Source organism: Cetorhinus maximus, chromosome 8 (assembly GCF_964194155.1).
Source record: "Cetorhinus maximus chromosome 8, sCetMax3.hap1.1, whole genome shotgun sequence".
NCBI lineage: Eukaryota > Metazoa > Chordata > Chondrichthyes > Lamniformes > Cetorhinidae > Cetorhinus > Cetorhinus maximus.
In genome coordinates this window covers 19427579-19450543 of record NC_135886.1, presented here as the reverse complement: position 1 = coordinate 19450543, position 22965 = coordinate 19427579, and the positions used below count along the sequence as shown (strand labels likewise).

Here is a 22965-nt window from a genome sequence, read left to right as displayed (position 1 = left end):
CAGAGTCCTTACAGGGCATTAAGTTCACCTACAACATTTCAATTCCCCCTGCTAAGAGTGACCTCAGACAATGTCCTTTACAATGCACAGAAAGGAGGGCCAGCTGAGCCTGCAAGTTCAACCATGTCCCACATAGTGGCAAGTACAACATTGGAAAAGAGTATGAACATTCAATAAAGAGTGAATGCAAAAACACAACATTGTTTCTTCCACTATAAAGGGAATGCCCCTAACTCCCTTGTAACATCACTGCATGCCAACTATGAGGCATACCAGTACATTTAGCTCTCTGACTAAGGTAATTTCAACAAATAACAATGAAGAGTGCAGGAGGACATGCCAGGAGTAGCACCAGGCATACCTAAAAATGAAGTGTCAACCTGGTGAAGTTATAACACAGGACTATTTGCATGCCAAACAGCATAAGCAGCAAGTGACAGAGAGATCTAAGCGATCCCACAACCAATGGATCAGATCCAAGCTCTGTAGTCCGGCCACATCCAGTTGTGAATGATGGTGGACAATTAAACAACTCACTGGAGGAGGAGGCTCCACAAATATCCCCATCCTTGGGGGAGCCCAGCACATCAGTGCAAAAAATAAGGCTGAAGCATTTGCAACAATCTTCAGCCAGAAGTGCTGAGTGGATGATCCATTTCGGCCTCCTCCGGAGGTCCCCAGCTTCACAGGTGCAGTCTTCAGCCGATTCAATTCACTCCACATGATTTCACAAAATAGCAGAAGGCACTGGATAATGCAAAGGCTATGGGCCCTGACAATGATACAGCAATAGTACTGAAGACTTGTGCTCCATGCCCTTAGCCAAGCTGTTCCAGTACAGCTACAACATTGGCATCTATCTGGCTATGTGGAAAATTGCCCAGTTATGTCCTGTACACAAAAAGCAGGACAAATCTAATCTTGCCAATTACCGCCCCATCAGTCTACTCTCCATCATCAATAAAGAAGAGAAGGGGTCATCAACAGTGCTATCAAGTGGCGCCTGCTTAGCAATAACCATGTTGGGTTCCACCAGGGCCACTCAGCTCCTGACCTCATTACAGCCTTGGTTCAAACATGGACAAAAGAGCTGAACTCCCGAGGTGAGGTGAGAGTGACTGCCCTTGACAGCAAGGCCGCATTTGACCGAGTGTGGCATTAAGGAGCCCGAGCAAAACTGGAGTCAATGGGAATCAGGTGGAAAACTCTCCGCTGGTTGGAGTAGTACCTAGCACAAAGGAAGATGTTTGTGGTTGTTGGAGGTCAGTCATCTCAGCTCCCAAACATCACCGCCGAAATTCCTCAGGGTAGTGTCCTCAGCCCAACCATTTTCAGCTGCTTCATCAATGACCTTCCTTCTATCATTGGTCAGAAGTGGGGATGTTCGCTGATGATTGTACAATGTTCAGCACAATTCGTGACTCCTCTGATACTGAAGCATTCCTGTCCAAATGCAGCAAGACCTGGACAATATCCAGGCTTGGGCTGACAAGTGGCAAGTTACATTCATGCCACACAAGTACCAGGCAATGACCATCTCCAACAAGAGAGAATCTAACCATCGCCCCTTGACATTCAATGGCATTACTATCACTGAGTCCCCCACTATCTACGTCCTGGGGTTACTATTGACCAGAAACTGAACTGGATTAGCCAGTTCAGCCTCTTCCCTTTCCTGAGGCCACTTCTCACCCTTCCCCAAGCAATCAATGCAGCCTTTGAAAAGCCACCCGGCCTTATGGCTGGTCTGGTATGTAGAGACCTGCCCGTGAGCCCCCTTAAAAGTGATGTGGTGCTGCCTGTGAAGCCTGTTGCTGATGACCGCGAGTGCTCCCTGAAGCAAGTTAGGCAAACAAACCTCGTAGGCCTGAGAAGTGTAGCTCGCCAGGTGTACGTAGCTTATGTTCAGTGGTGAGCACATCGGCATGTGCTCGGATGATCCAGCGTGGGAGGATGATACCCCCCAATGCCTCAACAAGATTCTGCCTAATGCCATACATACAGAGGTCAGTAATGTTATGAAAAAGCACAAGTAATAGGTCACTCAGACTAGAGACTTCATGTAAAAGTGTGAGTTAAAAATTAATTTTCAGGTTGATTTTTTTTACAAGTCCATGAATACAGAATCTTTTAAAACTCCATCAATGAAACCTAAGGCTTCAAACTGCACCAACACCTAAAGCTACAGCTCCCAAAGACGCAAGTGAAATAAGCCCAAACACATGCCTTTTACGACCTTTATCAATCAGAGTTAATTGAAATTTTATTGATCTACAGAATTTTGCAGAAGAAAATTAACATAAGTGTAATAGTTTCACACAGCCTTAACAGATTGTAACATTGAAAATAAAAAGCCTTTCCTATTATTTACCATCAGCACAAGCTTCTAACTTTGCAAAGAATTGATCTTCGTAGTCACTGATATTCTGTTTCACTTCCCCGAGCTTCTTCATAATTTCATTAATTTTCTTTTGCTCTTCAAGAATTTTCTTTGCAGTTTGAAATAAGCTATCTAGATTTAGAAAATAGAATTAGAACATTACTGTTACTCAGATCAAGGGCAAATTACTATAGAATCGTTGTTAGAATAAATTTACAGCAATGGTGTGAAGATTTAATTGAATTTTGAAATATGACAGTAACCTAGTCGTGATGTAAAATAAATAGACATATAAATAAAGCAATATATGCAGATACTGAAAATAAAACTGCATGGACCCATACCCAAAATGGCAAACTTGTACCTCATCACAGTGAGCACGTTAGCAGCTGTACCTGTTTCTTGCAATTCCCGATGTTTTGAAGACTACCTGAGTCAAATGACCACTTTCATAAACTATAGTACCCAAAGCCAATGGCACAAAAGCCCAAACTCAAATTTTATATGGTTCTCAGTGGTGATGATTCAGACACCAGCATAAACCAACAGCTGGAAGGCATTATGAATTGCCTCATAGCATCTGCTTTATACCACTGTGCCACCCCGGTGCACCTTGCTCATTATGCATGTGCCATTTGCTCACCACGGTTTCAATGTCTTCAGTCTGAACACGTGCATACCTTATATAATGTCAAACATCCCACATACATGTTTCAAAAATATTGTTGGTGTATGGATTTTCTTTAAGCACTAAAACTCAGAAGCCATTTTCAGCTCTCACAGCCATAAACTCAGGAAAGAGAATTCATTCATGATGGTTTAATTCCATGATGAATTTAGTAAGGAGGTCTCGGCAGCCTTCAGAGTGCTCTTCCAAGGATATGAGCTACAAACGTGTGGTGCATATGCGTCATTACAAGGGGCTGATGCACTTCTATCCTGCCTAACTAAAATGAGGCTACAGCTGCATTCAGGAATAGAAAGAAGATGTTTATCCAGTCTATCACTTGGGACTAAAAAGTAACTTTTGACTGGTTGAGGTAGTCCCATTACTTGGAAGTGCAGAATAATAATTTGGTGCACCCGCATTCCCAACAAAATTATTAAAAAAGATTTTAAAGCACGTTTGATGACAAAGTAAATATCCTAACTAGGAATGAACATCATTGAAGGTAAATCCTTCTTACTCTGACATGAATCTAGCAAGAGTGGATTTATAATTTGTCAATCTTGGCAGACTGTTTGGGTTGTATCTAAACTCTCAAAAAATGGGTGGGTTGAGGTTGTGTCAGAGGTTAAAGGGGAATAAGTCGGAACTTGAACTGAACCCGCCCATTTTCAGTTTTAACACAGCGGGACGAGAAGCAGACAACCTGCTCAAGGGAAGCAGATTGATCAGTTAAATATTATGATGAGGCTACGTGCCTCATTTTAACAGTTATTATATTTTTGACTACATAAAGGTGAATTTCCTCGGCAGATTAAAAGGAGGCAGGAGAGGTTGAATCCCTGAGGTAAGTGCTTTTGCACCACTGAGATCTTGCATCAAGAATTCAGGGAGTTAGGCAGTAGACTAAAAAGCAAGACTTCTTGGGTTGTAATCTCTGGATCACTCCCAGTGCCACTTGCTAGTGAGCTCAGCAATAGGAGAACAGTGCAGATGAAAACGTGGCTTAAGAGTTGGTGCAGGAGGGAGGGTTTTAGATTCCTGGATCACTGGGGAAGTTGGGACCTGTACAAGCGGGACAGTCTATATCTGAACCAGAGCGCGACTAACATCCTTGCGGGCAGGTTTGCTAGTGCTGTTGGGAGGAGTTTAAACTAATTGGGCAGTGGGGTGGGGGGGCACAGAATGGTAGCAGAATAGGGACATATCATAATTCAGTAAAACAATCAAGTCAGAGGGAGTACAGCTGCATTAAGTTTCAAGGGAGTAAGGCAAGGCTGGATGACCTCTACTTTAATGCCTGGTGTATTACAGGTAAAACAGAAGATGGGTGAGGATTGACACATGGAATTGTGATATAGTAGCCACCACTGAGACGAGGTTGAGGGAAGGGCAGGATTGGCAGCTCAACATTCCGGGATATAAAATCTTCAGGCGAGACAGGGGAGGGGGTAAAAGTGGAGGAGGCATTGCATTATTAGTTAAGGAGTCAGTTACTGCAGTAAGGAGAGAGGATAACTTGGAGGGGGCATTGAATAAAGCTTTGTGGGTAGAGCTTAGGAATAAAAAAGGGGCAGCCACATTGTTAGGTGTTTATTATAGACCCCCAGATAGTCAGCGGGAAATTGAGGAGCAAATATGTTGTAAAAACTATAACAATAGGGTAATTATATTAGGTGATTTCAACTTTCCCAACATTAATTGGGATAGACATAGTGCTAAGGGCTTGAATGGAGTGGATTTCTTGAAATGTGTACAGGAGAACTTTTTAGGTCAATATGTAGACGGTCCAACAAGGGATGGCACAGTGCTGGACCTAATTCTGGGGAATGAAGCCGGACAGATGGCTGAAGCGGTGTTAGGGGTGCATTTTAGTGACAGCGACCGCAACACGGTACAGTTTAAGTTTGTTATGGATAAAGAAATAGACAAGTTGCAAAAAAATGTTTTGGATTGGGGGAGAGCAGATTTTAGTAAAACAAGGCAGGATCTGGCCAAGGTAGACTGGCAACAGTTACTTGTGGGGAAATCTACAGAAGAGCAGTGGGGGGTATTCAAAAAGGAAATGGGGAGGGTACAGGGTCAACATGTTCCCTCTAGGGTGATAGGAGGGAGTAACAAGCCCAGAGAACCATGGATGACCAGAGATATTCAGGTTACGATGAGAAGGAAAAGAGAGGCTTTTAGCAGGTACAAGGGGAGCAAATCAGCGGAGGCATTAATGGAGTACAGAAAGTGCAGGGTGGAGCTTAAGAAAGCAATTAGGTGAGCAAAGAGGGAATATGAGAAATCTCTGGCTGGTAAAAGTAAGGAAAATCCCAAGATATTCTATAAGTATATTGATGGGAAGAGGATAACCAGGGAAAGAGTAGGGCCCATAAGGGACCAAGGGGGCAATCTATGGGTGGAGCCAGATGACATCACTTGAGTGTTGAATGAATACTTCACATCCGTCTTCACCCAAGAGAATGAGGATGAAGGTATCGAACTCAGGGAGAGAGGCTGCGAAGTTCTTAAGCAAATTGATATAGGGATTGACAAGGATTGGAGGTGTTGGCAGGCTTAAAAGTGGACAGATCTCCAGGTCTGGATGATTTGTGTCCCAGACTGCTGAGGGAGGCAAAGGAGGAGATCGCAGGGGCACTGACCCAAATTTTGAATTCCTCTCTGGCCACGGGGGAGGTGCCAGAGACTGGAGAACAGCTAATGTGGTTCCGCTATTTAAGACGGGTTGTAGAGATAAGCCAGGGAACTACAGGCCAGTGAGTCTCACGTCAGTGGTAGGGAAACTATTGGAGAAAATTCTGAAGGAGAGAATCTATCTCCACTTGGAGAGGCAAGGTTTGATCAGGGATAGTCAGCATGGCTTTGTCAGAGGGAGGTCATGCCTAACAAATTTGATTGAATTTTTTGAGGAGGTGACCAGGAGTGCAGATGAGGGTCATGCAGTTGATGTAGTTTATATGGATTTCAGCAAAGCCTTTGACAAGGCCCCACATGGGATGCTTATAAAGAAGGCAAATGCACATGGGATACAGGGTAATTTGATAAGGTGGATTCAAAATTGGCCTAGTTGTAGGAGGCAGAGGGTGATGACAGAAGGGTGCTTTAGTGACTGGAAGCCAGTGTCCAGTGGCGTACCACAGGGATCTATGCTGGGTCTCCTATTTTTCATCATTTATATAAACAACATAGATGACTATGTGGGGGGTAGGATTAGTAAGTTTGCGGATGACACAAAGATTGGTGAGGTTGAGTGTCCTGGGCTACAGGAAGATATAGACAGGATGGTCAAATGGGCAGATAAGTGGCAGATGGAATTTAACCCTGAAAAGTGTGAGGTGATACACTTTGGAAGGAGTAATTTGACAAGGAAGTATTCAATGAACGGCATGACACTAGGAAGTTCTGAGAAACAAAGGGACCTTGGCATGTGTGTCCATAGATCTCTGAAGGCAGAGGGGCATGTTAGTGGGGTGGTGAAAAAGGCATACGGGACACTTGCCTTTATCAATCGAGGCATAGATTACAAAAGTAGGGAGGTCATGTTGGAGTTGTATAGAACCTTGGTGAGGCCACAGCTGGAGTACTGTGTGCAGTTCTGGATGCCACATTATAGGAAGGATGTGATTGCACTGGAAGGGGTGCAGAGGAGATTCACCAGGATGTTACCTGGGATGAAATATTTAAGTTATAAAGAGAGGTTGGATAGACTTGGGTTGTTTTCATTGGAGCAGAGAAGACTGAGGGGCGACCTGGTCGAGGTGTACAAGATTATGAGGGGCATGGACAGGATGGATAAGGAGCAGCTGTTCCCCTTAGTTGAAGGGTCAGTCACAAGGGGACATAAGTTCAAGGTGAGTGGCAGGAGGTTTGGGGGTGGTGTGAGGAAAAACTTTTTTACCCAGAGGGTGGTGACAGTCTGGAATGCACTGCTTGGGAGTATGGTGGAGGCGGGTTGCCTCAAATCCTTTAAAAAGTACCTGGATGAGCACTTGGCACGTCATAACATTCAAGGCTATGGGCCAAGTGCTGGTAAATGGGATTAGGTAGGTAAGTCAGGTGTTTCTTGCGTGTCAGTGCAGACTCGATGGGCCAAAGGGCCTCTTCTGCACTGTGTGATTCTGTGATTCTGTGATTTTGCTGTTTATATTGTTCCTCCATATTCAACTATTATCCAGAAGCAAGATCCATTGAAACAACTCTTATTATGGAATTATTTCAAAATTAAGCACGTTTATGGGAAATCGCGGAAGTTCTCTACCATTTTTAATGTTTAATTGTTCCCAAGTTAAGTTAGAGGGGGAGGTAGTGGCATTGTCACTGGACTAGTAATCTAGTGATCCAGGGTAATGCTCTGGGGACCCGGGTTTGAATCCCACCATGGCAGATGGTGGAATTTGAATTCAATAAAAATCTGGAATTAAAGGTCTGATGATGATGACCATGGCCATTGTCGATTGTTGCAAAAACCCATCTGGTTCACTAATGTCCTTTAATCTGCCGTCCTTACCTGGTCTGGCCTACATGTGACTTGACTGTTTAATGCCCTCTGAACAAGGGCAATTAGGGATGGGTAATAAATGCTAGCCTAGCCAGTGACACCCACTTCCCATGAACAAATAAACAAGTAAACCAAAGACTATCATACATACCTCTAAGAACATAAATCATCCAGAAGTTTGCCTACAAATGAAATAGATGGATTTTAGATTCAGAGCTGTAAGAAATGTAAATCATAAATAAAAACATTTAAACATTTTAACAACCATGAGATCAATAATGTATTGATATAACTTCTTTAAGGCCAAAAAACATCTCAAAGAATTTCACAGAGCATATGCAAAATGATGCCAAGCCAAAGAAGGAGAAATATATTAAGAAGGAGAGAGGACTTAGCTGAAGGCATTGGAAAGGTGCGAGTGTTTAGGAAGTGAATTCCAACAGAATGATTCTTCAATCTGGTGTTAAAAGTTGAGAGCAGTACTTAGAGGGACATCACGGCCCATTGTCTTCTGCCCATTAAATTATACCCATGGAACACCAGGGACTGCACGCCGATGATTTAGGGAGATACACCAATTCTGAGCATTGCTTCCCCACTTAGCGGCATTGGATTACAGAATCACTCCCTGAGTACAGTAAGTCCCCATTTTAAGTTGCCCCACTTTAAGTCATTTCGCTTTAAAGTCATTCAGTTTTTTAGGGCGGGTATAACTGACTTACTTTGTCGATTTCCATTTAATGTCATTGCGCGTCATTTCACGTTGTTTCGCGCAGTTTTTAAAATCACCTGCCCTTTTAATCTGCTGAAGCAACTTTTTTTGACTTCTTTTAATTTAATATACTGTATTCGCCGCTCACAATGCGGTCTCCCCTACAATGGGGAGAACCAATCACAGATTAGGTGATCACTGTGCAGAATACTTCCTTCAATCTGCAAGCATGACCTCAAGCTTCCGGTTACAAATTCACCATCTTGCTCTCACGCTCATATTTCTGTCCTTGGCTGCGGCCGTGTTCAAGTGAAGCTCAACACAAGCTTGAGGGACAGCAGCTCATCTTCCAGTTGGACACTTTACAGCCTTTTGGAATCAACATTGAGTTGAACAATTTCAGACCATGAACTCTGTCCTCCATTTTAACTCTGCTTTTGTGCCATATTCCAATTTGAAACTTATTTATTATATCTTTAGCTTCTGGACAGAGCTGTTCATTATTCTGATATTTATACTCACTCTGGAGAAATGTTTTGTTTCTTTACTGCTACCATTACCACTTCCTGTGCCTTTTGTTCCATGACATCTTTATCATTTAATTTCTCCCATCCCCTACCCGAAGACTCTCTCATGTTCTTCATGCCCCTCCCCAATTTCGACGGTATTTAAATTATCACATCTCTGCCCTTCTTCTGTTCTGCTGAGGAGTCCCGAAACGTTGAGTGGAATTTTCCATCTTTGAAATAAGTGCTGTGATGGGCAGGTTCCGTGGTACGTTTCCCACTGGGCAGGATCCGTGGCACGTTTCCCACTGGGCAGGTTCCGTGGCACGTTTCCCACTGGGCAGCGTGACAGGAAATCGTGTCTGATTTTGCGCAACGGAGCTAATTAATTATGCATAGGCAAGTATCCCTCTGAATCGCGGGTCGGGAGCAGATTCATTCACCCTGCCATTCCCTAGTTGTGTTGAAGGTCCACTCTCTCCAGCCCAGCTGTGTTAAGGAGACATCCTGAGACGGCTGCGTTGAAGAAGAAAGCTGCAAACGAGGTTCAGTAATGACTCTCTTGTGGCCCTCATCAATGGAATCCACCAACACCAGGGTGGTTCCAGAAAGCCCACCAGCATCACCTCGCCGCCTTGGGAGGCGATTGCAAAAGAGGTCAGCTCGTTGGACGCACGCCCAAGAAATGCCGTACAGTGCAGGAAGACGATGAACGATCTCATCCTCGCCGCCAGGGTAAGTCACCCTTCAGCTCACTCCAATCTCATAATGGCATCATGCACTCAAAGTGCTGTACTGCTCAGGGATCCCACACTATGTTAGCAGGGGACACATCAGCACTGATTGTCTCATGGACACTTTAACATCACCAGCATCTCGTCTATCATGTACCGTGGTGGATTTACAGTTAGCGGAGCCCCTGTGCTCAGCTTCAATGTTGGGCCACCACACCAGAACCCAACCCCCACTCCCACATCCCCACCCCCATCCCCCCGCCCCCCACGGCACTTCCCCTTCCCCCGGCACCACCGCCCCCTTCCCCCAGACCGAAGGCCAAAGCCAAGAAAAATACACAAATTGATCAGTGCTCCTTCACCTGTAAAAATATGCCTGTGTACATTAATCGTGAAATAGTCTTATCACCAGGGTAGGACACCCTCAGCATGTCTGTGCTGAAACCCTGTTCGAGTACTGCGGCCCACATCCCCAACTTGCTTTCTGCCTGTTTTATATCAGCCTGGTGATTAATAATGCATTAACCATCTTAAACATTTTCAAAAGGAGCAATATAATGTGCACTATGTGCCGATTCCCATGTACTTGGACTCTCTGAGAGCAGTCAATCCCTAACAACATCTCCCAAAGGTTCTGCACATCCAGGATGCTTGGTGGGAAAAGAGGGCTGGAGGTACCTCAGGAAACCTTTTTGGAAAATATTACCTGGCCATCCAGAGGTAAGGTAGCAGTTTTGATATTAAGAAAAAAAACAGTTGTTGAGCAAAAATAAAACAATGTTAAAGTAATAAATTGTTAAATTGAAGAAAGAGTAATAAAAATGCCCAGAGTGTGAGAAGGTCAGAGTGTCTGTGTCCAATTCACTCCCAGTCTCAGGACGCACATTCAATCACCCTTACCGACTGTGTGAGTGGGTGTGAGTACATGTTGGTGTGTGATGGTGAGAATGAATGGGAAACCTGAGACTGGGAGTAAGACAGACACTCACAGTCACACACACCCACACTCTCACTCCACACATCTCACACTCCCACACACCCACACACACACACTCTCTCACTCCCACACACCCCCACACACCCACACTCTCACTCCACACATCTCACACTCCCACACACCCACACACACACACTCTCTCACTCCCACACACCCCCACACACACACTCTCTCACTCCCACACACCCCCACACACACATTCTCTCACTCCCACACACTCTCACTCCCACACACCCCCACACCCACACACTCTCACTCCCACGCACCTACACAAACACATTCTCCCTCCCACACACCCACACACTCTCACTCCCACACACCTATACAAACACATTCTCCCTCCCACACACCCACACTCTCACTCCCACACACCCCCACACACACACTGTCTTACTCCCACACACTCTCACTCCCACACACCCCCACAGACACACTCTCTCACTCCCACACACCTACACAAACACATTCTCCCTCCCACACACACCCACACACTCTCTCCCACACACCCCCACACACTCTCACTCCCACACACCTACACAAACACATTCTCCCTCCCACACACCCACACTCTCACTCCCACACACCTACACAAACACATTCTCCCTCCCACACACCCACACACTCACTCTCACACACCCACACACTCTCACTCCCACACACCTATACAAACACATTCTCCCTCCCACACACCCACACTCTCACTCCCACACACCCCCACACACACTCTCTCACTCCCACACACTCTCACTCCCACACACACACTCTCTCACTCCCACACACTCTCACTCCCACACACCTACACAAACACATTCTCCCTCCCACACACCCACATACTCTCACTCCCACACACATACACAAACACATTCTCCCTCCCACACACCCACACACACTCTCTCACTCCCACACACTCTCACTCCCACACACCTATACAAACACATTCTCCCTCCCACACACCCACACTCTCACTCCCACACACCCCCACACACACACTCTCTCACTCCCACACACCCCCACATACACACTCTCTCACTCCCACACACTCTCACTTCCACACACCCACACACACATACTCTCACTCCCAAACATACTCTCACTCCCAGACACCCACACACTCTCACTCCCAGGCACTCACACCCACACCCACTCAATCCCCACACACTATCACTCACCCATACCCTCACTCCTAACTCACTCCCACACACATACACTCTCTCTCCCCTATGCCCACAAGTCTCACTCTCACACACCCACACCCACACACTCTCACTCCCACACACCCAGACACACTCTCACTCCCACACACACATACATATTCACTCTTCCTCGCACACATTCTCATTCCCACACTCCCGCTCACCCACACGCACTCAATTTCTCACACGTCAGCCAGCCTCTTCCCACCCCTCTCCTCCAACCATGGGCTCGGCAGCGTCTTGCTCCCAGGCCAGCGGCAGCCAGCCTCTCCTCCCCAGGGCCTGCAGCAGACAACCTCTCCTGCCCGGGGCCTGCAGCAGACAGCCTCTCCTCCCGGGGCCTGCAGCAGACAGCCTCTCCTCCCGGGGCCTGCAGCAGACAGCCTCTCCTCCCCGGGGCCAGCGGCAGCCAGCCTCTCCTCCCCAGGGCCTGCAGCAGACAGCCTCTCCTCCCGGGGTCTGCAGCAGACAGCCTCTCCTCCCCGGGGCCTGCAGCAGACAGCCTCTCCTCCCCGGGGCCAGCGGCAGCCAGCCTCTCCTCCCCAGGGCCTGCAGCAGACAGCCTCTCCTCCCCGGGGCCTGCAGCAGACAGCCTCTCCTCCCCGGGGCCTGCAGCAGACAGCCTCTCCTCCCTGGGGTCCGCAGCAGACAGCCTCTCCTGCCCGGGGCCTGCAGCAGACAGCCTCTCCTCCCCGGGGCCTGCAGCAGACAGCCTCTCCTGCCCAGGGCCCATGGCACTCTTTCTCCAATCCCCTCCCTCACTGGAAGTAAACCTTTCTTCCCAGCAAATTTGCCGCCACTGTTGTTCACTTCTCCTCCAATCACAGGCCTCTCCTCTTCTGCAGTTGGGGGAAAGGCTCCGAGAAGAATATTCCACTCCAGCTTACCTATTTGACTGGCATTTTGAAAACTAGATCGGGGGATGGGGGTGTGGGGGAGTCTGTATAGAAGGGCTTCAGGGGCCGGATTCGGGCAGCGGGCTGGACAGGCCTGCCTTAACCAGATCTCCCACTCCTTACACTCTGAAACTCAGTCATTTTGGGCCCCCCCACTGTTGTTGAGGACCCCATCCAACGGCGTGGTGTGTTTCATTGTACATCCACCCCGACCATGCTACACAAACTCCATCCTTGGCCCTTACTGGGGAGGGCTCAGCACATACAGCAGGCATGCATGCTTCCCAACCTCTCCTCCATCTCTTCTCAACACATTCCATGCATTTGTCTTTACGCAGGTAAAGCTTGCCCACAAGAGGAAGAGGTCCCCGACTAGAGGAGGGAGGGCCGACATTCTGGGGCTGGCCACATTTGAGGAGAATGCCACTGAGTTGGCGCATGAGTTGGTGCTCCTGTGGGGGAGGCAAGATCAGCCTCTCCCAGCAAGCCAGCATGGATGAGGCCTCCATGACTTGGTCACATCCTGGCGTTCTCAGTGAGTGACATGCAATGTTATATTCAGCCTGTTCATGAACTAAATCTATCTGCTCTCTTACAGGCACCAGCAGGTCCAGACAGACCAGCAGAGTCAACATAAGCCCCAGCCTCCAGACTACCTCAGGGGAGAATCTGAGGAGCCATTGGAAGAGGACCCATTGCTGCGTTCACCTGCACCCTCCACCATCGCAGAGACACAGATTAGGCTCGGGGTCATATTCTAGAGAACACCTCACTGACATGTCTCCACAGCAGTCGTAGGCAGTGGCAGCCCAAGTCTCTGGCACTTGGAGGACCGCTGAAGATCAAGCACCCACTGAGTCCATATCTGATGTCGAACATCTGCAAGTGGCCATCTATAACATGCTGGAGATGTGACGACAGGTAGAGTTACAAGAGTCAGTCAACAGAAAAGAGCAAAGTATGGATGGGTCTGTTCACGTTCTGTCTGATGTTGTGGCTCCGACATTTGAGCACCTCAGGGTCTGCATGAGAAGGATGGTCCAGCAGGTTCTGCTGGATTTGCGCTTGGACCTGCATTCCATCGCTATAGGCATTGGTGGGATCTATCAGTGGCTAGGCAAGAGGGGGGCGGGGTGGGGCACCTAGACCTCTCTTCAGGCGCCCTCGGGCACCCACCAGGAGGAGGACCAGCAGCTGGAGACCCCGGGCCATCCAGCCAGGTGACTCTAAGTTGTCCAGCAGATCCCAATCCCCTCTGCCTGTTGTGAGAATTGATTTTTTAAAAATATTTTGGGGAATATTGTGCTATTCTGTAAAGAAGGCGAATGTCTATGTATGTGTGTGATTTAATTAAGCTGAGCAACAGTTTGATAGGTATCAGGTTGTCTGGGGCTTTGGAAACATGAAAAGGATAGAGGTGTCAAGTCGAGGTACAAGTGAATAGGTTAGATCTAACATTTGCATTTTTAGATAAGTTAAGTGTTTGTTAGAATATCAAAGGGGAGTCAGAGATGTCAAGGAGCATGTTTGCATCTTGCAGGAGTTCAAAGATACTCAAGTAGTGGGGATATGATATTTTATTGACCTAAAAGTAAAGACAAGATGGAAACATGAAAGATCTTATATTTGGAAGCGTTTGCGTTTCAAAGGGGTGTGAGAACATTAGAAAGGAGATGAAAGAGAAAAAGGGTATATTAGAGTTACTGTGGATAGATGTTGAGCTAGAGATGTCTGGAGCTGTTTGAGCTGTTGAGATAGGTGGAGCACTGAACTGGAGAATGATGCAGTTTGAATCACCCATCCAGTCAAGCCAGAAAAGCCTTGGGCTGCAGCAAGCAGTTTTATTCTGAAGTGGATTCCAGCACAGAGTGGAAGAGGGTAAAGGTAATATGGTAAACCTTTATTGAAGCTATATCAGCTTCCCTTGTGTGATATTATCAGACTTTTCTTATAGTTAATATCAATAAGTGTTGCCTGGAAGGTGTTTACTTGTGGGTTTGATCAAGTAGAGAGTTTTGGGGGGTATGTTTTGTAAGACTAACCTTAATCGCATAACTGTAATCTTGTGTGTTTAAGTTTTCTTTTATTTTTGATAATAAAACTTTTACTTTTACTTTTAAAGATCCCAAAGTGGTACTGGACCTCTTACTGCTGAGATAGGTACATTTTCTTCATGGTTTAAGAAAAAGGTTGTGGTCTGTAAGGCAAGTTTGCCTCAGGGATTTCGTTTGCACAGTAATTAACACTGGCTGTGGTTATAACACTGTGACCCCATCAGCTCCAGCCATACAGGCTGAGGCAGGTGCACCTGACCCACAGCAGGACACCCAAAGCAGGCACGGGCACTCCAGGTCTTGGCCCTCTAGAGGATGCCCACCAAAGACAAGAGGACATAACAGTCAGCAAGGTGCCTCCTTCTCTCCTGTGGATGTCGGGGATGCACCTAGACATAGCGACGGGGCTAGAAAAATTAAGAAGCTTTGAAATCATTTCTGGGTTACGGGTGCTCAATCAAAGTTTATATCACACACCTTTGTAAATACATTTGCTGTTCATGAGGATGGTCTCGTCATTTGAAAGCATCGTGCATATGCATCTATGTGCCCTCTTAATGCGAGGGTGAGCCATCCTCCCACTCAATGATCGTCTTCTTTGTGAGCCTCACATTATGTGATGTGTAGCTGAGTCATGAAAGTTACTCAACCCTTGTGCTATGTCAGAGAGATGTGTTAAACTCTTCACTAGAGGTGTCTGCAAAAAGCATTAGCAGCCATACTCCTTACAATACAACATGGAGTTAGGCATGTTCACTAGCCTTGGAGGGGTAGCTGCCATTGACGCTCCAAATGAGAAGGCTGCCTTACTGCCAAAGCACGAGACCTACAGCTATGATGGTTTCTCCAACTATGCGTGCATCTCAGTGTCTGCTAAAGTTTCTCATTAAGGTGGTAACAACTGCATCAAGTCCTTTGATGCAGCATTTGAACTTTCACTTCCCTGAGCGCTTGGATACAGAGTTCGCCGCTGACCTTTCTCATGATTAGGGCCTGCTGAATCATGAGGGTTGAGGGTGCAAGTCCGAATGCTGAACTTGCTCTTGGTGTTACTGATAATAAATGCCTTTCAGTGACTGGCATAGCACTAGGGGACAGAAGAAATGTTGCCCTGTCCCGGTGTCTGCATCTTACTTCTCCTGGAATCTTGTGGTTATCAGTGTGGCACAGACACATCTTCCACATCGTGCTTCTTCTATGGCATGCTCATGCGGAAGCTGACCCTCATCTCCCTCTTCAAGTTCCTGCCCTTGCAGAGACCCACTTGAGTGGTCCAAAAATCAGAAGCGCATCTATCACAGTATCACCATATCTTAACAGTGCAGAAGGAGGCCATTCGGCCCAGTGAGTCAGCACTGGCTCTCTAAAAGAGCATTCCACCTAGTTCCACTCCCCTGCCTTATCCCCGTAACCTTGCATTTTCTCTCTTTTTAGGTAGCAATCCAAATCCCTTTTGAATATCTCGATTGAACCTGCCTCCACCACCCTTTCAGAATGTTTGCTCCAGACTCCAACCACCCTCTGGGTGAAAATTTTTTCCTTACATCACATTTACTCCTTTTGCCAATTATTTTGAATCTGTGCCCTCTAGTTCATGACGTTCTCTTGAGTGGGAACAGTTTCTCACTATTTACCCTGTCCTTCCACCTCGGGATCTTGAATACCCCTATCAAGTCTCCTCTCAGCCTTCTTTTCTCAAAGGAAAACAGTCCCAACCTCTCCAATCTATCCTCATAGATACAGTTCTGCGTCCTGGGATGAAGAACATTGGCATCTTCAGGATGCCAGTGGTCTGCTTGATAATGCATTATGTCACCTTATACACCGCATTGTATCTCTCCTCCGAGTGACTCAGCAGATGACAGGCGGATGTCATGAGCCATCATTTGACTGGGTACCCCTTATTCCAAAGCTGCCATCCCTGTATTTGCTGAGGGCCTTCGAATATGAGAGGCACCTGGGAGTGACTCAGGATGTCTGAGTCATGGGAATTCCCAGGGTACCTGGTACAAATGTACATATGAGCTTCCAATGTTTGCACACCAGTTGAACATTCAGGGAGTGGAACCCTTTCCTGTTAATGAACAAAGAGGAGCTGCTGCCATGGAGCTCTCAATGCCACATGTGTACAATCGATTACACTCTGTACTCTATGGAAGACTGAGATAGGTGCAAACCCCAGAAATCTAGCAGCCTGGCTAGCTTCTTCGTGTGTGAAGTTCACATAATGATGAGCCTTACTGTAGAGGGTATCTGTCACTTCCTTGATACATTTATGTGCTGAGGACTGTGAGATGCCACTTAGGTCTCCTGTGAACCCTTGGAACGATCTGCAGGTATAACAAATGAGTGTGATGGTGACCTTTCAAGGGCACTGGCAGGGGATGTCCTCCCAGTCCATGTGGCGTTAGATCCTCCCGCAGAATGTGGCAGATATGATCCACCGCCTCTCTTGACAAGCGCAGACGTGTGCAGTATTGTCTGTCGCTCATCGCCAGATAGAAAGTCTTCCTCAGTAGATCCTTGGTTGTGTGAGTCACCCCCATGGGATGGTTTTAACCTCCTCATCCTCTGAGTGTTGCTGAGGATCCCCTAGACCTTGGATCTTAAGCCTCTCGAAGCTGCATTTGGCGACGCCTGGCCCTTCTCCTCCTCCCCAGTTGGTCACGGCCATCAAGAAGGTAGCATTGAGCACAGGCTCCATTATTCAATCCTCCTTCTCCCTGGGAACTCATTGATGTAAGAGATTAATAGTAGACCTCACACTCACAAACAGAAAGCTAATGTCATGACCTAGAACTGTGTCCACCCTACTCACTTTTTGCTGATACAGCCTTACAGTTGATGCACATACTCACATATCTAGGTAACCAAGATGCCAAACCTGATATTTGACATGTCAGTCCCACAGAGCATGGGAAAGGTTTGCACATATTCATGAAATGTGCGACCTCCTGTAATCTATGATCTTGTATGCTGATCAAGCTCAACTTCAGCAATGACTGGATGCCCTTTGGCCCATTACCCATGCCAATCGGAGGAAACACATTAGAGGCCTTTATTGATGATCTGGCAGATATGCAGCAGATGTGCTTCCTTAACTGTCACCTGCATTCTCCATGATCACATTCCTCTCTGTTAATACTCAAATGGAGCAATTGTATTGTGAGGCCAATGACTCCTGCAGTCTCTCGTTAAAGGTAATGGCTCCAATTGCACCTTCTCAAGGAAATCTTCCTCTTTTCTCTCAGCTCTGACTCTATTTCAATGTTGAGACTCTAAGCAGTTTGAGGGTGCTCCCTGAAAGGGACCCTGAGTCCATCCCTGAGCTCCTTCGACACTGACTCAGACCCCTCCTGTGCAGATTCTTTTCCAGTTTCGATTTCAAACTGAGCAACAACTCCAGGCTTTCAAGATGGTGGTGATGCACTTTCATTTTGAGACCAGCTTCCACCCTCCCCCTGTCGGTGTTCGGGTCCCTCCAGTTTTCCTAGAACCTCATGATGTGCAGGTAGTGCTCCCTCCTGTTAATCTCCAGCCTCCCCCAGTAATCCTGGATTCTGTTGTCATTGTAGTGGACATTCCAGCCCTTCCCCTGAACCCATCATTGTTGATGACCCCATGCCCAGTGTGGGCCTTACCCCTCCCCATCTCGAGGCTGTTTACACGGTTGCGTACAGAGGAGATGCCTCCCCCACTCCATCCCACCCCCATCCAGGAGAGTTTCGAAGCCCCCCTCTGCATTACGTATTCCCCCTTTACAGGCTGCAGGTGCCTCCTCTAACCATGGCTATCCCATCTGCAGCCCAGTACCGAGCCAGACAAGCCCATGGCCAGTGATTGTCAGATCATGACAACGCCCTACACACCAAGCTGTGTCTTATTCCAATTGAGCACAAAGTCCTTGCCCCTCCCTGGAGCGGGACTATGACGTGTGTGTCAAGCATATCCCTGTAGCATGGCCTGCAAAACTCCAGAACTGCCTTTCTCTCACCCTGACTCTGAAGTGCATTAAGCCCCAGGACTGCCTTTCTTTCACCATGATGACCTGGCCCCAGACCAGGGACTATAATTGTCTTTCAATGAGCTGTCCCGTTCCTTCTTTACAACACAATGTCCCTCCCGCCCTCCCCATCTCCATGAGACTCTTGTGCCACACTAACACAACTCCTCCCTCGTATTCTGAAGTCTGCATGCATCCCCTCCCATTCATACAGTTCGGCTCGCATCCACCCGCTTCTGTGTTTGCATTCAAGCCTTTCATGTTGGGGTCAAGCTTCCCCACCCTTGATCTCCTATCTGTCTGCCATTGTTGCCCCCTGTCAACCCCATCACCACCAGTTGTCCCCCATGTCTCCTTCCTCCTTTCCCTCCCCCCACCCCGCAACCAACTCCACCATTGCTCATTGTCCCCCACGTCTCCATCTTCCTTCCCCCCGCCGGTTGCAATGCTGATCTCTGTCCCATATGCAGCCCTGACTGAGCCGCTGCAGAAGAAACCCTCCTAGAGTATGGAGGAAGCCAGTGAGCAGACCAACCCTGCACCCCCACCAGTGCAGCGCCACACTGGCGTTGGTGAGAACCCGGAGCAGCGCTGCTGTAGGTAGGCATTGACTGTTGCACTCGCCTCGAGTACACGAGTGAAGTGATGGCTGCCAGCTGCGCACGACTTATATCCAAACGCGATTCAGACCGGTCTAATTTCCCACTGATGTAAGCGCGAGATTGGGAGGGGGAACGTGATTCCGACGAGTAGCGTTTTTAATGAGCATTGACGACATGCTAATGTATGCAAATGGCATTCCCGCCATGGGTCAGCGGGAAACCCGATCTGCCGTCAGCCCGGCAGGAAGGTGGTGAGGGAAAAATTCCAAACCGATTTCCCACGGGCTGGAATCCAATTTTTAGCCTCTCTCCAACTTTTCGCTCCTGCCCACCATGCAGGCAGGACGTGAAAATTCCACCTGTTAACCCTGTTTTCCTCTCGTCAGATGCTGCCAGACATGCTGAATATTTCCAGCACTTTCAGATTTGCTTTTTGTGTTATTGGGAGCTCACCTCAGGAAACTGGCTTCAGAAGATTAAAGGGGTGGGCTATTTTAAAAACTGCGAGCAACACATCAGATCTGAGGGTGCTGCGACAGAGCACACAACTATAAAAGTTTCATACTTCAATGTGGATGTTTCCTTGGTCCATATAAGTAAAGGTGGGGGAGTTGCTACCTGGCACCGAGGGGAGGAAGCCAACGCAAAGCAATGGTCCAAGCACAGCAAAATGAGGTTGCCTTGTCAGTCAATGCCACCCCTACCAATTCCCCTATAGCAGCTCATAAGTAGTTCAGTGATCTTACCAACCTAGCCAAGGTAAGAGGAGACAGCCACGCCTTGTAACGGGCAATGTAAACAGCAAGTTTCATATTGCAAACATCTCCTTATCCTGAGCAGCTGAAATCCTCCAGTTATGTGATCAGAGAAAGAATGAAAATGGGATAACAACAGTGAGAATGGGACAAAGAGGCTAAAATGAGCCTTAAAACCTAGTCCTTACTGTTTTCAAGTCATTTTCAAAAACCTCTCGGACCTCTTCTTTGGAACAGGTTTCTTCGAAACACTCTCTTTCCAGCTTCCCTTGTTTCATCTCCTCTAGCATATAGTTAGCTCTGCGAAATCGAGACAGGAACCGCGCAGCAGCTGGCTTCTGTAAAAATACTCAAAAATGGATCCAAATTATTAGAAATAATGTGGCTGTATGAATATATTATAACACGGTAATACTGTTGGCTGTCAAGTGTTTTGTGATATCCTGAAGTTCTGAAAGGCGCTATAACAATGAAACTTCTTTCTTTGCTTTAAAGTATGTCAAAAGTCAGGGCTCCAGGCTGCAATTTCACTAGATTTGTTAGCGCGCTGGTTTAAAATTTCACAGGATATAGGGATGTCGTAGGAAATCTGAAATATCGAAGGAAAAAGTTCCTTTCGAAATCCTTTTGGTGCTAGGGTACTTTGGCCTCGTACGGTTAAATCAATAAAATGACTGAACCAGTTGCTGTTTATTTATTCAGCTTTGCTTAGCTTGGAGACAGTTTCAAATCAAAAAAAGACACAAGTAACCATCAGCCTCACAATCCTGTCATATACACCCACACTCATTATAATCTGTTCAGTTATAACACAAGCTTTGTTACAAAGCTCTGAAGCTTGTTTGGTGACCTTTTATTGCATTTTATGATGTATGTTAACTTTTTGCCATATCTTGGGAATTTCCGCTTAAACGCTTTACCCCTTTTAACACACAAAATGCTCGGTTCCTGCAGACTGTGCAGGATTGGTTCTAAGCCTATTACCCAGGATTTTCGTATTCAGGCCCTGATTTTAAACTCCAGATGGGTTTCTAGCAGGCAGGTGCCCAGGCAAGTTAGAAACCTGCTGCAACAGAGAACAGGCCCAGGCAATTTTAACTCACTAATGTGCTGCAGTTCCTGCAGATAATCAAGCGACCCACGGTTGCTCATTGGCACGCAAGTAGTTGTAGTGAGGGGGGAATGCTTTGAGGATCTTGCCAGAGAGAAAGGGGGAGGAAACATGCAGGAGAGGCCTCAACGTTCCTTGAGGCATTGGAACATTCAGTCTCCTCCCCGCCTTATAAGGAAAATAAAATAACTTAACTTAAATGGTTTCATCTCGCCCAGGATCCTCTTCTCCCTTGACTTGACCTGGCGGAAAAGCCACAGGATTTTTCCCCAATCAGGCCTGTGGTAAATTAAGAGTCAGAGCTGGATGGCTTCATTGGTCTCCAAACTCCATTTGTCAGCGAGGACCCTGCCTGCTTTGCACGGGCTGCTTGGCCACCCATCCAGAAGCCTGAGTAAAAATCGCAGGCAGCTCTACAGGGTGTCTCCATAGCCCAGGGCATTTTACCTGTTCAGTCACCCAGGCCGGAATTTTCCAGCCCCCGTCCCATGACAGGTTCGTCCGCGGTGGGGCTGGCGAGCCATTGAAATCTCCATTCACATCGGGGGGGACTGGAAGATCCCGCCGGCTTGAGGGGCTGGAAAATTCCGGTCCCTGTTTCTGCCCGGTCGGTAGGATTAAAATTGCTACTGATGTATCCAGAATCCATCTTCCAATTGCATAATCAACTTAATGGAAATCATTCGGAATACTATTATTCCTGTATCTTATAAAGCCAGCGAGAGTTACATTCTAGGGTTTAAAGCATTAATGTGTTGACACAAAAAAATTAATTTTTAAGGAACATAATTCCATTCCTTGATCTCAATTATGCCTCAGGGGATGATGCAAAGCAGAGGTTCAGGCAGTTCATGGGAGAGATTGAAGACCTGAGAGTTGCTAACTGCCAGCGGTTAATGGGCAGTGGGTACAAGAGTCAAAATGGCAGAGAATGAATCAGATCACCAATCTATTCCCAGCCAGGGACTGAATCAACACCACATGCAGGAGCTACAGAGGGAGCCAGAGAAAATATGTCTAAAAACAGATTGCTCAAAGAATTATCATGAAAATTGTTGATACTTACAGTCATTTGCCTGACAACCAAAGAGAAACAGTGATATTATCCCGCAGCTCAAAATGATTGTCATGTTGCTTCCAAAATACCTGCTCAAATTTATCATCACAGGGAAAACAAGGTGCAGTATTGCAAAAGATAAACTCAAATTTATGTTTCACTGTTTATATAGTCAGTGTTTTCTTTTCTCATTGAAGTATTTTACTTAATAAATAACCTATTATCCTGAAAAGCTACCACAGAAGTTCACAGGGCCACCAGATGTTGGGCTAGGAGACAGGATGGCCAGTAAAATGTTGAGGAACCATGGTGACACAGCTCCCTGACACAATCCTGTCACCCTACCAATTCACCAGCAGTGGGACAATAAGTGTAGTGGTTTCCCATCATTGGCAGCTAATTAAAATAATTAAGTGCCCTGTTTTGACTGGCCGTTGACACTTTGTTGGGGAGGCCACCAGCTGCAAGGAGGCGGCCTACTTGGGGCTTCCTGGGGGGAGTCCATTAACGGGAGGCTCCATATCCCAAGGCAGGGATCCTGGTGTCAAAGGCTGCCCCTGCAGACCCGACACCGATGCTGAAGGTGTTACCCGCCCGACTGTCGGGGTCCTGCCTGCCTGGCCTCAGCAGAGAAAAAACATTTCTGACTCCACTGCGAGGGCATCTGAAAAGCGAGGTGCCCTCCCGTTCTCCTTCCAGCCTGAGCATCAACTCCCTCTCTTGGTGAGCTGGCAGCAGGTCTGATTGGGCCAGCAGAGTGCAGAGCCAGCCCGCCATCTGGAATTTTTGGACAG

At 47.1% G+C, this 22965-nt stretch overlaps 1 protein-coding gene across 1 annotated transcript; it reads right to left on the bottom strand.

The window, feature by feature from the left end:
- Nucleotides 1–2245: 2245 nt before the first annotated feature.
- LOC144683491 (coagulation factor X-like) lies at nt 2246–22338 on the bottom strand. The gene is made up of 4 exons (XM_078546549.1): nt 22181–22338; nt 20192–20352; nt 7703–7733; nt 2246–2512 (listed from the first exon to the last, which is right to left on the bottom strand). The coding sequence occupies exons 1-4, from the start codon at nt 22275–22277 to the stop codon at nt 2364–2366; spliced, it is 438 nt and encodes a 145-aa protein (XP_078402675.1). The 5' UTR covers nt 22278–22338; the 3' UTR covers nt 2246–2363.
- Nucleotides 22339–22965: the final 627 nt, after the last annotated feature.

Excerpts from the sequence above, each read along its gene's own strand:
- LOC144683491 (XM_078546549.1), bottom strand. The coding sequence starts at position 22,277 with ATGATAAATTTGAGCAGGTATTTTGGAAGCAACATGACAATCATTTTG. Across the intron at positions 20,353-22,180 it reads TGGTTGTCAGGCAAATGACT|TATTTTTACAGAAGCCAGCT; the intron begins GTAAGTATCAAC and ends TCCATTTTTGAG. Across the intron at positions 7,734-20,191 it reads TTGAAAATGACTTGAAAACA|GCAAACTTCTGGATGATTTA; the intron begins GTAAGGACTAGG and ends TTTCATTTGTAG.